Genomic DNA, 16,604 nt, shown 5'->3' with positions numbered 1-16,604 from the left:
AGCGGGAAGCCTGCTTACCTTCCTCTCTCTGCCTGCCTCTCTGCCTACTTGTGATCTCTCTCTCTCTCTCTGTCAAATAAATAAATAAATAAATAAATAAATAAATATTTAAAAAGAGAGAGAGAGAGATTGGTGGCTATGCTAATATCAGACGTAATAAACTTCAAGTCAAAATTTGTTTCAAGAGACATAGGGCATTACATGTTGATGAAAGGGTCAATTCATCAAGAAGATATAAGAATTATAAAGATTATACACACTTAACAACAGAGTCCCAAAATGTATGGAGCAAAAATTAACAAAACTGAAGGGAGAAAGAAACGGTTCTTCAGTAATAGTTGGAAATTTCTATATCCCACTTTCAATTATGGATAGAACAAATAGAAGATCAATGAGGATGTAGATAATTTGAACACTGTTTTAATCTAATTAAACCTAACACATATGGAGACACTCCACCCAACAACAGTGGAGTATACATTCTCCTCAAGTGCATATGTAAGATCCTCCAGGATAGACCATATTAGGTCCCCAACTGAATCTCAACAAATTTAAAAGATTAAGGTCATACAAAATGTAATTCCAAACACAATGAAATGAAACTAGAAGTCAAAAGTGGAGGAAAACTGGAAAATTCACAAATATGTGGAAATTAAACAACACACTGATAAGCAACCAGTGATTCAAAGAACAAGTTGCCAGGGAAATTAGAAAATACTTTGAGATGAAAATGAAATGAATGAAAAGGAAAAAATATATATGCTAAAACGTAAGTTTTACATCTCCCATAAGGGATGCAGAGAAAGCAGTGCTCAGAGGGAAATTTATAGCTGTAAATACCTACAGTAAAAAAGAAAAAAAAGTCAAATTAATAGCCAATTTTAATACCTGAAGAAGCTAGAAAATGAAGAGAAAACCAAGCACAAATATAAAACAAGGAAGAAATTAATAAAATTTGGAGTGATGATAAAATAGAGAATATAGGGGCGCCTGGGTCGCTCAGTGGGTTAAGCCTCTGCCTTCGGCTCAGGTCATGATCCCGGGGTCCTGGGATCGAGCCCCGCATTGGGCTCTCTGCTCAGCGGGGAGCCTGCTCCCTCCTCTCTCTCTCTGCCTGCCTCTCTGCCTACTTGTGATATCTCTCTCTGTCAAATAAAAAAATAAAATCTTTAAAAAAAATAGAGAATATAAAACAATAGAGAAAAACAATGAATACATAAGTTGGTTTTTTGAAAAGCTTAAAAAGGGGAGCCTAGGTGGCTCAATCAGTTAAGTGTCTGCCTTCAGCTCAGGTCATGATCCTGGAGTCCCAGGATTGAGCCCCGCATTGGGCTCCCTGCTCAGCAGGGAGTCTGCTTCTTCTTCTGCCCCTCACCCTACTAATGCTCTCTCTTTCTCTGTAATAAATAAATAAATCTTTTTTTTTTAAATATTTTATTTATTTATTTGACAGAGAGAGAGGTCACAAGTAGGCAGAGAGGCAGGCAGAGAGAGAGGGAGAAACAGGCTCCTCACTGAGCAGAGAGCCTGATGCGGGAGCCCCCCAGGTGCCCCCTGATTAAAATTATTAAATAACAAAATGAAAGTGCCAACCTTACAGAAAGAAAAAAGGGGTGCCTTGCTGGCTCAGTCAGAAGAGCATATGACTCTTGATTTTGGGGTCATGAGTTTGAGTCCCACACTGGGTATAGAGATTACTTACATAAATAAATGAATAAACTTTTTCTAAAAAGAAAGAAAACACAGAGCCTGGGTGGCTCAGTCAGTTAAGTGTCTGCCTTCTGCTCAGGTCATGATCCCAGGGTCCTGGGATGGAGTTCCATGTCAGTCTCCCTGCTCAGCAGGGAGCCTGCTTCTCCCTCTCCCACTCCCCCTACTTGTGCTCAAACTCTCTCTCTCTGTCAAAAAAATGAATTTTTAAAAATCTTTTTAAAAATTAAAAAGAAAATAGATTATAAGAGAATACTATAAACAATTGTATGGTAACAAATTAGAAAACCTAGATGAAATGGATAAATTACTGGAAACACAAATTGTCGAAACAGACCAAAAAGAAATAGTAAATAAAACTGTCTCGAAAAAGAACAAAGATGAAGGATTCATGTCCCTGGTTTCCAAACATACTACAAAGCTATAGTCATCAAAACAGTGCGGTACACACATAAGAATAGACACATAAATCAATGAAATCGAATAAAGAATCTGGAAATAAACATTACATACATGTTCAATTGATTTGCAATAAGGGAGCCAAGAGCATTCAATGGAGAAAGGACCATTTTTGATAAATGGGGAGAGAAAAACTAGATGCAAAAGAATGAGGTTGGACCCTTACTTTATACCATGAACAAAAATTAACTCAAATGGGGCGTCTGGGTGGCTGAGTCTGTTGAGCGTCCGACTCTTGATTTTGGTTCAGGTCACGATCTCAGGGTGGTGGGATCAACCCCTGCATCAGACTCTACATTCAGTGTGGAGTCTGTTTGATATTCTCTCTCTCCCTCTGTCCCTCCCCCTGCTTGTGCTATAAATAAATAAATAAACAAATAAATATCTTTTTAAAAAATTAACTTAAATGAACCAAAGATCTAAACTTAAGTGCTGAAACTATCAAAATCTCAGGAAAAAACAGAGGAGCAACTCTTTGAGATAACATATTTGTCAATGATGTCTTGGATGTGACACCAACAACACGAGCAACAAAAATTAAAAAAAGATAAACTGGACTTCATTAAAATATAAGTTTTGTGTATTTAAGAGTACTACCAAGAGGGGCGCCTGGGTGGCTCAGTGGGTTAAAGCCTCTGCCTTCAGCTCAGGTCATGATCCCAGTGTCCTAGTATCAAGCCCCACATCGGGCTCTCTGCTCAGCAAGGAGCCTGCTTTCTTCTCTCTCTGCCTGCCTCTCTGCCTACTTGTGATCTCTCTCTGTCGAATAAATAGATAAGAAATCTTAAAAAAAAAAAAAAAGAGTACTAGCAAGAGAGTAAAAAGAAAACCCACAGGAGAAAATATTTGCAAATCATGTATCTGATAAGGGATTAATATAGATTATATAAAGAATTCCTAACCAGTCAATAACAGCAAAAAACAACCCAACTTTTAAAATGGGCAAAGGACTTAAATAGACATTTCTCCAAAGGAGATCTACAAATGGCCAATAAGCACCTGAAAAGATGCTGAGCATCATTAGTCATTAGGGAAATGCAAAGCAAAATCACAATGATGGGCGCCTGGGTGGCTCAGTGGGTTAAGCTGCTGCCTTCGGCTTAGGGTCCAGGGATCGAGTCCCACATCAGGCTTTGTGCTCAGCAGGGAGCCTGATTCCCTTTCTCTCTACCTGCCTCTCTGCCTACTTGTGATCTCTGTCTGTCAAATAAATAAATAAAATCTTTGAAAAAAATCACAATGACATAATCCTTCACATCCACTAGGAAGGTCATAATAATAATAACAAAGAAAAGAAAATAACGCATGTTGGTGTGGATGTGGAGAAATGGGAACCCTTATATACCCTTGTACATGGGTAGTGGGAATGGAAAATGGAAAAGCCACTGAGACAGGTAACCAATAAATTAAACACAGAACTACCATATGATCCAGCCATTCCACTCCTAGCATATACCCACAAAGTGGAAAACAGGTGTTCAAACAAAAAGCTATACACTAATGTTCACAGTGTCTCTATTCATAATAACCAAAAGGTAAAATTACACAATCATCTATTGGTAGATGAATGGATAAACAAAACACACACACACACACACACACACACACACACACACACTGGAACATTACTCAGCCTTTAAAAGGAAGGAAATTCTGACACAGGCTACAGCATGGAGGCACACTGAGGACATTATGCTTTATGAAATGAGCCAGTCACAAAAAGACACACACTGCATGATTCTACTGATATGAGGTCCCTAGAATAGGCAAATTCACAGAGACAGAATGTAGAATGGTGATTGCCAGGCGCTTGGGGGAAAGGAGATTGGAGAGTCATTATTTAATGGGTACAGAGTTTCAGTTTGGGAAAATGAAAAAACGTTCTGGAGGTGGACGGTGGTGATGGTTGTACAATGTGAATACACATAATGCCACTGAACTGTATACTTTTATTTATTTGATTTGTTTATTTGACAGACAGAGATCACAAGTAGGCAGAGAGGCAGGCAGAGAGAGAGGAGGAAGCAGGCTCCCTGCCGAGCAGAGAGCCCGATGCAGGGCTCGATCCCAGGACTCTGGGATCATGACCTGAGCTGAAGGCAGAGGCTTTAACCCACTGAGCCACCCAGGTGCCCCTGAACTGTATACTTTTAAAAAATTCAATTAATTAACATAAGCTGAACTGTTCATTTAAAGGTGGTTAAAATGGTAAACCTTATGTTATGTATATTTTACCACGATAACAATGATGGAGAAAAAAGAGAATGAAGTACTTACACCCGCTACAACATGGAATAACCCAGGAAACATTATACTCGGAGAAAGAGGCCGGACACAAAATGAAATATCCAGAATAGGCAAATCCACAGAGACTGAAAGTGGCTGCCAGGGGCTGGGCAGAAGGGGTCTAGCAATTAACAGCCTAATGGATCTGGGGTTTCCTTTGGGGTGATGAAAATATGTTGGAATGACTGGAATGGTATGAGGTAATGACTGTACAACACTGTAAATGTACTTAATGGCACTAAATTGTACTCTTTAAAATGGTTAAAATGGGGGTGACTGGGTGGCTCAGTCGGTTAAGCGTCTGCCTTCAGTTCAGGTCATGATCCCAAGGTCCTGGGATAGAGCCCATCATCCAGCTCCCTGCTCAGCAGGGAGCCTGTTTCTCCCTTTCCCTCTGCCCACAGCTCCCCCTGCTCGTGTGCTTTCTCTCTCTTTCTGTCAAATAAATAAAATGGTTAAAGTGGTAAATTGCATATGTATTTTGCCACAGTTTTTAATTTTATTTTTAATTTTTATATTTTTTAAAGGTTTTATTTATTTGCCAGAGAGAGAGGAAGAGAGTGTACAAGAAGGGGGAGTGGCAAGCAAAGGAGAAGCAGGTTCCCTGCTGAGTAAGGAACCAGATACTACACAGGGCTTGATCTCAGGACTCTGGGATCATGGACCTGAGCCCAAGGCAGATGCTTATCAAACTGAGCCACCGAGAAGATCCTATTTTTATGTTTTTAAAGGTTTTATTCATTAGAGAGAGAGAGAGAGAGAGCGCCCGCGCACAAGCAGGGGTGGGGGAGGGGCAGAGGGGGAGGGAGAAGGGAGTCCCTTCAGTCCCGCTGAGCAGGGAGTCCCTCATGGGGCTTAATCCCTGGACCCGGAGATCATGACCTGAGCCTAAGGCAGATGCGTAACCACTGAGTCACCCAGGTGCCCCTTGCCACAATTTTTTTTAAACACTGAGCTAATTAACTTGTGTTTAGTAGACCCTCTCTTGCTGTATTTTCTTCTCAGGTGACAGCACCATCATTCATGCAGTCTCCCAGGCTGAAAAGCTGTCGGCCCTGACTCCACCCTCCCTCTCACCACCGCCCCACCCCCGCATTCCATCCAATCATCAAAGCTGAAATCCCTCCCTTCCTCTGCAAGCCTACTGCCTTTGGTTACTTGGGGAACTCTAATTCCTGGGGCATGCAAGACCCCTCGCTACTTAGCCTCAACCCTGCCTTCCTGCATCACCTTCCATCTTTCACTCCAGGCATTCCACACCACCGTGCTTTTGCTAGTACCGTTCTCTTCGTGGAACACACTTACTTCTACCTTGTACATACTTTCCTTCTTCAGGACCAACCTCGAAGGGCACGAATTCTGTAATGATTTTCCCCACTCCCAGGATGGAGTCTCCATCCTCAACATGCCTCCATAACATTCACCATTATAGTACCCATCTCCCTGCCTCCCAGCTTTCTTGGACAAAGTCTATCTCCTTTGGATTGCAGATTTCTGAAAGCAAAGTCTGTTTCACATCCTTCTCATCTGTATAACCTCAACACTCACCTGGTGGCTGCCCCATGGTAGTCTCAAAATTTCGGGGAGTTCCCTCTCCCATTCTCAGTCACTGTCCCAAATCTCTCCCACTCTCCTCAAATCCTTTACCCAACCTCTAAAACTTCCATCTGACCGGTATCAGAAAGAGGGCATCAATCATGAGGTCCTTGAACTTCCTGTGCTTGCCACATACCCCCAAGCCTCACATACACACTTCCCTGCATACTCACCTAAACTTTCCTCCTTGCTTCTGTTCACAGAGGAACATGCATGTGTCCCTCCTCTCCCGCCTAAGGCCAATCCCCTCACTGGGTTCTAGATCCCCTCTCAACTCCTCAGTCACGCTTCTCTGCTTTTCCACCCGAATTCATTCAACAAAAATTTACAGAGCAACTCTTTGTACCTGGATGCTAGGATTATAGTGGAGAACAAATTAGATATTGCTCCAGACCTCATAAAGCTTCCATTGTAGTGAGAAAGATAGACAATTAACCAAGTAATTTTGAAATGGATGTGAAAGAAATGAATACGAAGATATAGGGAATAAGAGGTCATTTTAAATAAGTAGGTCAGAGAGGTATTCTGATCTATTTTTGTTGTTGTTGTTGTTCTTTTGTGTGTGTATGGGTGCGTGGGATGACATTTACTCTGGGTAGAAGGAACAGCAGTGCAAAGATCCAGAGAGGAAAGGACTGGCTTGTAGGGAGCTGGTGTGACCACAACATGAATGAGGGGAGAGTGGTATGAAAAGAGGTTGGAGAGCTACTCCAGGGCTAGGGCCTTGCAAACCATTGTAAAGAGACTGGAGTTTATTATAAAGAGGAATGGGAAGCCAATGGAGATTTTTAAGAAGAATAATGATATGATAATATATACATTTTGAAGTGATCACTCTGACTACTATAAGGAAATGGGCGGAAAGGGGGCGATAGTGGGAAAGAGGAAATTAGGAACAATTCCCAACTTGCAAGGAAGATCCTATGGGCTAGTGCCAAGATCATCACATGGGATTGAAGAAAAGTCGTTGAACTGAAGACACTAGAGGCAATGGGATTTGGTGATGGAAGGAAAGAGGGAAATCAAGGACTCTTCTCTACTGGTTCCCTTCCCTCATTCAAAACACACTCATATTCATGGTTTTAATTATCCTCTGATGACTAATTCTAATGGATCCAAAATGCCAAGAGTAAGCCTTTTGGCTAATATATCTAACATCCAATGGTCACCTCCAACTCACCATATCTAAAAGGACTCACAGTGAGCCCATGTTCTGTCTGCAACTGCTCCCCTCCACCTCCACTGTTCCCTGTCTTGGCTGACAACACCACTTGCACTCTTACCAAACCTGAAACCTTGGAATCATCCTTGCCTTTTCCTGACTCCTGAACCCTCATATCTAATCAGTCTGAAGCCCTACAAATATTTCTCAAATACACTCTTCCCTCTGCCTTTCCACTGCTTTTGTGTAGGTCCTCAACACCTCTCTTGCCAGGACTAACCATTTCCAGACTTGTTCCCCAGAATTCCTTCTCTCAGGTGCATTCTGAAATACCCGTCTGCTCATTCATCAATCATGCTTTCATGGTAAAATGGAAGCTTCTTGGGGATGCCTGGGTGGCTCAGTTGGTTGAGCGGCTGCCTTTGGCTCAGGTCATGATCCCACCGTCCTGGGATGGAGTCCCGCATCTGGCTCCTTGCTTGGTGGGGAGCCTGCTTCTTTCCTCTGCCTCTGCCTGCCACTCTGTCTGCCTGTGCTCACTCGCACACACTCTCTCACTCTCTCTCTGACAAATAAATAAAAAAATCTGAAAACAGGGGCACCTGGGTGGCTCAGTGGGTTAAGCCGCTGCCTTCAGCTCAGGTCATGGTCTCAGGGTCCTGGGATCGAGTCCCGCATCGGGCTCTCTCCTCGGCAGGGAGCCTGCTTCCCTCTCTCTCTCTCTCTGCGCCTGCCTCTCTGCCTACTTGTGATCTCTCTCTGTCAAATAAATAAAATCTTAAAAAAAAAAATCTGAAAACAAAAACAAAAACAAAATGGAAGCTTCTTGGTTTGTCCCGTAAGGCCCTTGGCACTCATATTCTTGCTGACCCCTGCAACGCCATCCTCTACAACTCTAAACCCCTTGTACTTTAAACCCCAGTGAGAGATGTACATTTATTGTTCCCCAGACATAAGTTGCTAATTCAAATATTTATTCCTGTGTTCAAGCTGTTTCTTCCATGTGGATCACTCCTCACCCTGTCTGCTTGAAAAACCCCATGCTCATCATTTACATGTTGAATTTATATTTCTGGTGTAGACCTCTGTCTCTAGACTCCACATTCATATATTTCTTTTTTTTTTTTTTAAACCGTCCAGGGAAGATCAAGACTCCCTGGAGGTTCTTTTTTTTTTTTTTTAAGATTTTATTTATTTATTTGACAGAGATCACAAGTAGGCAGAGAGGCAGGCAGAGCCAGAGAAGGAGGAAGCAGGCTCCCCGTTGAGCAGAGAGCCCACTGCAGGACTGGATCCCAGGACCCTGAGATCATGACCTGAGCCGAAGGCAGCGGCTTAACCCACTGAGCCACCCAGACGCCCCCACATTCATATATTTCACCGTCTCCTTGACATCTCCACTTGCATGTCTAATAGGTCTCAGAAGCTTAACATATCCCAAACTGAATACTCGGTCTTTCCCCCTAAAACTTGCCTTACCTTCAGCTTTCTTATCTCAGTTGAGCGTGACTCCATTTTTTTTTTTTTTCTCCAGTAGCTCAGGCCAAAACCATTGAGGTCATTTTTAACTCCTTTCTTCCTCTCTCATGCCACTTCCAGTCCTATGACTCCACCTCAAACACATATCCAGAATCCAAGCATTTCTTACCATCTCTGCTACCACCATGTTTGTCCAAGCTCCCATTACCTCATATCTGACTTATTGGACTCTCTGCTTCTACCTTTATCCCCATCCCACAGTCTAAATACAACATCCATAATAATTTTTTTTTTAAGTTGGCTCCAAGCTCAGCATGGAGCCCAATGCAGGGTTTGGACTCATGACCCCGAGATCAAGACCTGAGCTGAGATTAGGAGTTGGACACTCAACCAACTGAGCCATCCAGGTGCCCTGATCCAGAATAATCTTTAAAAAAAAATTTTTTTAAAGGAAGATCATGTTGCTTCTCTGCTTAAAACCATGCAATGACTTCTCATTTTACCTAGGGGGAAAACCAAAGTTGTCTCAGTGGCCTGAAGCCTGTATCATCTCTCTGACCCCCTCTCCTACTGTCCTTCCCCTGCCTTAGTCCACTGGCCTCCTTGCTGCTGTTCATTATGTCAGGCCCACACTTAACTGGAGAGCCTTTGTGCTGGCTGTTGTCACTATCTGGAAAGCTTTTTCTTCTCTATTTCCTAACTAAATCACTCTTACAAAGTCTTTGTTCAAAAACCATTTCCTTGACAAGGTCTACATGACTACCTTACCTAAAATTACTGTTCACCTCCCCATCTACAATGGACACTCCTTATCCCCCTTACACTATTTTTTTTAAGATTTTATTTATTTATTTGACAGAGAGAGATCACAAGTAGGCAGAGAGGCAGGCAGAGAGAGAAGAAAGCAGGCTCCTTGCTGAGCAGAGAGCCCGATGCGGGACTCGATCCCAGGACCCTGAGATCATGACCTGAGCCGAAGGCAGCGGCGGCTTAACCCACTGAGCCACCCAGGCGCCCCCCCTTACACTATTTTGCTTTTTGTTTTTCCATAGTGCCTATCACCTTGCAACATACTATATAATTTACTTATTATTTCTACTCATTATTGACGCACTAGGACATAAGCTTCACGAGGACAAGAATCTTTGTTTTGTCACTAATATATCCTAAGAACCCAGGACAGTGTGTGGCACATCGTAGGCCCTTAGCACATGTTTGTTAAATAAATGAATTCTTCAAAACCTATCTCAGATATTGGGTTCTTCATCCAGTTTTCCCTGGCTGAGAACAAACCCCACTCTCCCTCAAACAGATGAAATGAACCCCTCCCTTCATTGTGCTACCTTTGTACCTTGTACTGTTGTTGCATTTTCCAGATAATATTGTAGTGGGCATGTCTAGATTATGAGGGCAAGGTTTAGGACCTGTTCTATTAATTTCTACATTCTTGTGCTCAGCTCAGGACCTAACAACATGTATCATTTTGATGAATAAAATAATAAAGCCACACCAAGACCGAATGTCTGGAAATACCCTGTTGGTGAGGGTATGGGAAAATGGGCCCACCCTCAGCGTTGATGGGAGTCTAAACTGATTTAAGCTCCAGTCAGGACAGAGTGGAAATATCTTCCAAGGTGAACACAATCTTTGACCCAGAAATTCTACCTTTCGGAATTTATCTGACAACCTTACGCATGTATTTCAAGATGTAGTACAAAGATATTCATCGCAGCATTGTTTATAATATCAAAACAGAGAAAACCAATGGAATTGTCCCATCGGTAGGGCCATAATAGAATACGATCAATCTGCTAAGTAGGATGAGACGTGTCTACACGTACAGATCTGAAATAAGCTTTAAGTGGAGTTTATTCAAGTGGAAACAGTATAATGTAGGAAAACATATAACACGTTAATATGTGTGTTTCACAAAAAGGAGATTAGATACACACATGCTTATATGTGCGTAGTATGTTTTAGAAAGATAAAGGAGAAACTCTGAACAGGGGCTGCCTCTAGACAGGAGAATTAAAGGTCAGGGTTGGGGGGAAACATATTTTATACTGCATACTCTGTTATTTTTTTATAAAGATTTTATTTATTTGATAGAGATCACAAGAAGGCAGAGAGGCAGCCAGAGAGAGAGGAGGAAGCAGGCTCCCCACTGAGCAGAGAGCCCAATGCAGGGCTCGATCCCAGGACCCTGAGATCATGACCCAAGCTGAAGGCAGAGGCTTTAACCCACTGAGCCACCCAGGCGCCCCTGCATACTCTATTATTGTTTGAATTGTTTATCATGTGTATCAGCTTTTCAATAATAATTAAAATTTTTCTAAATAATTAAAGAAGCGGCGCCTGGGTGGCTCAGTCGTTAAGCGTCTGTCTTCAGCTCAGGTCATGGTCCCAGGCTCCTGGGATCAAGCCCCACATCAGGCTCCCTGCTCGGCAGGAAGCCTGCTTTTCCGTCTCCCACTCCCTCTGCTTGTGTTCCCTCTCTCGCTGTGTCTCTCTCTGTCAAACAAATAAATAAAATCTTAAATAAAAAGAAGCCTCATAGGTGCATATTGGGCAAGGAAGAAGAGATGCAGACCTCCATTATGTTTCGGGTGATTGATTGATTGATTGATTGACTGAAAAATGACAGATCTTTAAAAAAAATGACAGATCTTAAAAAAAAAAGAAATATGACAGATCTTTTTTAGGAGCCTCTGTCCTAATCTCTCTCTCTCTTTCTCTCCCTCTCTCTGTCTGTCTCTGTCTTTATCTCGTTACCTTCCTTGGTCATCTCTTTCAAAATGAGCAGCCTGGCCAGAGAGATGTCTTGTCAGCGGAATGGTCTGGTGGTAAAGAGAACAAGGCTGGGACTGGAGATCTGGACTGGGAACCTGATCTGGCATAGAGCCACTCCTTGAGCAATGTGGCCATGGTGCATGGGACTGTGCCCAAAGCATCTTGATTCAGGGTGTTACAACCCACATAGTACATGAGGGACAGTCAGAGACTCTCAGAATTGGGGTTCTGAGTAATCAGTTTCTTACAGCAAGGCTCAGCCTGACATTACGAGCACAGGAAGGTAGTCTTGACTCCAAGGGCCACCACTGGCCAGGGGAGTCTGGAATGCCAAGGAGTCAGGGCTAGCTCCAGTCCTAGGGAAACTGTTTTGACATTCAGGGAAACTGAGGCAGAAACCTTGGTCCACAGAGCAGAGGAAAGGGGAAAGTCAGGGGCTGAGTGGGTTTAAGATTCCCAGGGCTCATCTCAGGCAGTTAGAGAACTCCAGAGGTCCCCGGACTTTTTGGAGAATAGAGGGAAGGGCTGTATGGGAAATGGCAAGGCTACAGAAAAGGAAGTGAGTTAGTGGGGTATAAACTCCAACAATTAGCCTAAAATTTCTTCTGTTCCCTCCCACTTTCACAAGCCAAAGCTATCATAGAATTGGGTCCCTTGCTCCTATGATTCTTAGTGCTGGAGGGTCCTGAAAGATTCTAGCCAATGCCCTGGGTGATGGCAGAATCCTATATTCTAGGCACCATTTATACACTCAGAGAACTGGTAAAGACTTCAGAGACCATGGGACCTGGTATACAATGCCCTTCTCATGCTTTCTCCTCGGGATAGCATGGCTGGAAGAATTTTCCCCACAGCCTTTTCCTGCCTGGCCACAGTCCCAGCTCCCAATAAGAAGCCCATACCTGAGACAGCTCTGCTTTTTCCTCCTCCAAAGCCAGCTGAAAGTCAGGAGGCGGCACACTGCTGCGAAGCCCAGAAGGTCCCCCAGATTGCTCACTAGCCAGACCAGCTTCATGAAAATGAACTTTGCTCCCCGGGGATCTGATCATGGAGGTGTTATTGTGTACTCGATCGCAGTTCCTATGGCTACAGGCTCACAGTGGGAAGGAACCGGTATACATCAGCATCTTCCTGTAAATAGGGATTTGACCTCATTTATAGTCAGACATGCAGCAGGCAACCTTGCAAATGGCACAGCATGAATAGAATTCAGAGAGTTCTGAATGGCTCAAGTAGAAAAGAACATTAAATATAACAGTACATGTGAAAGTATGTGTTCAATCCCTGGTTCAGCTTAGATATTTAATGGCTGTTAACTATTTGTAGCATTCATCTTCACATCCAGAAAGGGATCATCCAACTGAAAGTTCCAAACCGGCAGCCTTTGGGCCAAATCAAACCCATAGACCTGTACCGTATGATTTCAGACTGCTTGAAACTTGTTTTGAGTTAACTTTTTAAAAAAATCAGTATCTTGGGCACCTGGGTGGCTCAGTGGGTTAAGCCTCTGCCTTCGGCTCAGGTCATGATCCCAGGGTCCTGAGATCGAGCCCTGCATAGGGCTCTCTGCTCAGCAGGGAGTCTGCTTCCCCCTCTCCCTCTGCCTGCCTCTCTGCCTACTTGCGATCTCTCTCTGTCAAGTAAATAAATAAAATCTCAAAAAAAAAACACCAGTATCTTTCAGTTAAAAAAAAAAAAAGCCAATTGCCAATTTCCAGTGACAATGCCCTCCTGTCAAAGGCCACCAAGAATACAGCTATAATTAAACAAAGTTGGGCTGTTGACTCATTGTAATAAGGGAGACCACACAATGTGGGAAATTGTAGGGCATCTCAGTAAGATGTTAGAGATGACTTCTTATAGGACTTGAGCTTGTGTTAGGTTCCTGGGGAAGACTCAAGGAAAGGGCCTTTGCCAGTTTGAATGCTATGAGGAAGAAGGGATAGTTCTGAGATTGGATTGCTTAAAATTATTTTTTTTAAAGATTTATTTATTTATTTATTTGACAGACAGAGTTCACAAGTAGGCAGAGAGGCAGGCAGAGAGAGAGAGGAAGCAGGCTCCCTGCTGAGCAGAGAGCCCGATGCGGGGCTCGATCCCAGAACCCTGGGATCATGACCTGAGCCGAAGGCAGCGGCTTAACCCACTGAGCCACCCAGGCGCCCCGGATTGCTTAAAATTTTTATTTTATTTATTTGAGAGAGAGAGAGACAGAGAGAGAGCACAAACAGGGGGAGCAGGAGAAACAGACGCCCCGCTGAACAGGAAGCCTGATGCGGGGCTCGATCCCAGGACCCCAAGATCATGACCTGAGCTGAAGGCTGACATTTAACTGACTGAGCCACCCAGGCACTCCTGGATATCTTAAAACTTTTTATCTAAAATGCGGGGGGAAAAGGAGCAAAACTAAAACTATAATTTATAAAGGAGCATAATTATCATATTAGCCAGGATGAGGATATTTGATCGTTTCTGTTTGGATAATGTTCTTGTTTTTGTCTGTGTTCAGTCATGACAGACTGGTCTTGTTTTTGTCTTGATCTGTCGCAGTGGAGGCTTTGTCTTGTTGTGTTGGTGTTTTGGGAAACTATTCGTGCTTATCAAGAGAAAACCCAGTGTCATACTGGCTCCTATCAACCCCGGAGCCTCGATGATAGTGCCAGGCCAGCTCCAGGCTGTCAGAGGCTCCCTTCTCTGTCTCAGCTTCCCTCTTAGTCCAGGACAGAGGAAGTCAGCCTCAGGACTTTAGTCTACTACCCAGCTCTCTTCGCCTTTCCCAAGACTTTGCTCATTAGGAGATTGTGGAGAGAACATCCATAGTTAGACGTAGGTCCGTCTCACCTTTTCCTTTTGTTACAGCTAGAGTTGTTGAGTTCTCTGACATGATGATGGTTGCACAGTAGCATTTAAGACTCTGAAGATGGTACATCAGCTGACTATCTTCCTGGAAACTACCAGAAGAAAAAACGGTTATTATTTCCTGTAATGGGCCCTGAAGACAGGGCTCCAGGTTATCAAATCCAGGCAATGAAAACATGACCCAAAGTCCAGCTTGTCTTTTTTAAAAATTCAGGTGACTTTTTTTAGCATAGTCACAGACTTTCCTACTTGACCTGTATTTATGTAGGTGCAGCAAGAGGTGTTTGCTAAAGCATAACTTTCCCCTGGGTTAATAAATTTAAATTTAAATCGGTTGTTTTCTCCCGAGTAGACGTTGTGTCATTTATGATGTCTGCTGAGGTTAAAGACAAGTTTTGGATCATCTTCTCCAGTAGTATTATCCCTCTTAGGGAAATGAAGCTCATATTATATGCATGGTAAGGGAATAGGTTACGCCTCCTGGGAGTTTTCCTGAGTAGCTTATTCTTGTCTCATTTCAGAGATTTCTAGGTGCCATTGTCAGAAAAACATGACCCACTGGAGAGGTGGTAGTTGGAAATATCTGAGACACTCTAACAATCACCCTGAGTGTGTAGGATAAGTTAGTAGCAAGCAAAAGCTTGATGTCTAAATAAGAAGTAGGATCCCAGTGAGGCATAGGTTGAACTGAGGGATAAGTATCACATATCACAATAAGTATACACAGTTTTTGGACTCTTGAGGTGGACAGATTCCTCGAGCAGAGTTACACAATTACTGTAAGTAGGTTAGAGTGTCTGTAGCAAGAATAGCCCCAACATTAGTTCCCATTCCTGATAACCTACGTTTAACTGGTACAGATATAATGACCTCAGCAAAAACATTTTGTCCAGATCCAAATTTTTATAGGGCCAAACTTTGGAATTAATTATGTGAAGAAAACTTAAGATCAGAAAGGACTTGTGGAAGGATCTGCCTTCTAAAGTATTTGAGGCCACTACTTATTTATTTATTTATTTTTTGTCAGCAGGATTAGGTGGAGAGGCAACACATCCAACAATGAGTTAAACTCAGAGCAATACAAATAACAAGTGTTGGTGAGGATGTGGAAAAAAGGGAACCCTCTAGCACTGTTGGTGGGAACGTGAATTGGTACAAGCATTGTGGAGAACAGTATGGAGCTACCTCACAAAATTAAAAATAGAAATACCATACAATCCAATAATTCTTCTGCTAGGCACTCACCCAAAGAAAATGAAAACAGTAATTTGAAAAGATACATGCACCCTTATGTTTATTGTAGCATTATAATAGCCAAGATATGGAAGCAATCTAAGCGTCCACCAATAGATGAATGGATAAAAAAGATGTGATATACACAAACAATGGAATACTACTCAGTCATATAAAGGGATAAGATCTTGTCATTTGCAACACCGTAGATGGACTTAGAGTGTGTTATGCTAAGTGAATTATTTTTTTAAAAGATTTTATTTTTTTATTTAACAGACAGAGATCACAAGTAGGCAGAGAGGCAGGCAGAGAGAGAGAGGAGGAAGCAGGCTCCCCGCTGAGCAGAGAGCCTGATGCAGGGCTCGATCCCAGGACCCTGGGATCATGACCTGAGCTGAAGGCAGAGGCTTTAACCCACTGAGCCACCCAGGCGCCCCATGCTAAGTGAATTAGAAAGAGAAAGACAAAAACCATATGATTTCACTCATATGTAGAATCTAAAAAGTAGGAAATGAACAAACAAACCAAAACAGAAACATAAATACAAGGAACAAACTAGTGGTTGCCAGATGGGAGAAGAGTGGGGGGGATGGGCAAAATAGATGAAGGTAATTAAGAGGTACAAACTTCCAGTTATTAAATAAATAAGTCATACAGATGAAAAGTATAACATAGGGAATGTAGTCAATAATAATGCAGTCAATAATAATGGTGACTACACTATATTATTGTAGTGAGCACTGAGTAATGTATAGAATTGTCCAATAACTACACTGTACACCTGCACTAACATAATAACATTATAAGTCAACTGTACCTTAAAAATAGAAAAATAGGGGTGCCTGGGTGGCTCAGTGGGTTAAAGCCTCTGCCTTCGGCTCAGGTCATGATCCCAGGGTCCCAGAGCCCACATCGGGCTCTCTGCTCAGCGGGGAGCCTGCTTCTTCCTCTCTGCCTACTTGTGATCTCTGTCTGTCAAAAAAATAAAAAAATATTTAAAAAGAAATAGAAAAATAAGGGTGCCTGGGTG

The 16,604-nt window shown here is 42.7% G+C and overlaps 1 protein-coding gene across 4 annotated transcripts in view; it reads right to left on the bottom strand.

Moving 5' to 3' along the window:
- Positions 1 to 12,546, bottom strand: part of TMEM219 (transmembrane protein 219) — a 45,672-nt gene extending 33,126 nt beyond the window's left edge. For 2 of the 4 annotated variants that reach the window (XM_045994330.1, XM_045994329.1), the window contains exon 1: positions 12,385 to 12,512. In XM_045994330.1, the coding sequence (XP_045850286.1) occupies positions 12,385 to 12,497 (113 nt within the window). In that variant the 5' untranslated portion in view covers positions 12,498 to 12,512. Of the gene's footprint in view, positions 1 to 12,384 lie in introns of all 4 variants that reach the window. The other 2 variants (XM_045994334.1, XM_045994331.1) reach the window with 2 other exon arrangements.
- Between the last annotated feature and the right edge of the window lie 4,058 nt (positions 12,547 to 16,604).

Source organism: Meles meles, chromosome 21 (assembly GCF_922984935.1).
Source record: "Meles meles chromosome 21, mMelMel3.1 paternal haplotype, whole genome shotgun sequence".
NCBI classification, from domain to species: Eukaryota; Metazoa; Chordata; class Mammalia; order Carnivora; family Mustelidae; genus Meles; species Meles meles.
The sequence above is the reverse complement of the archived record's forward strand: the minus strand, read 5'-3'. Positions and strand labels throughout refer to the sequence as shown.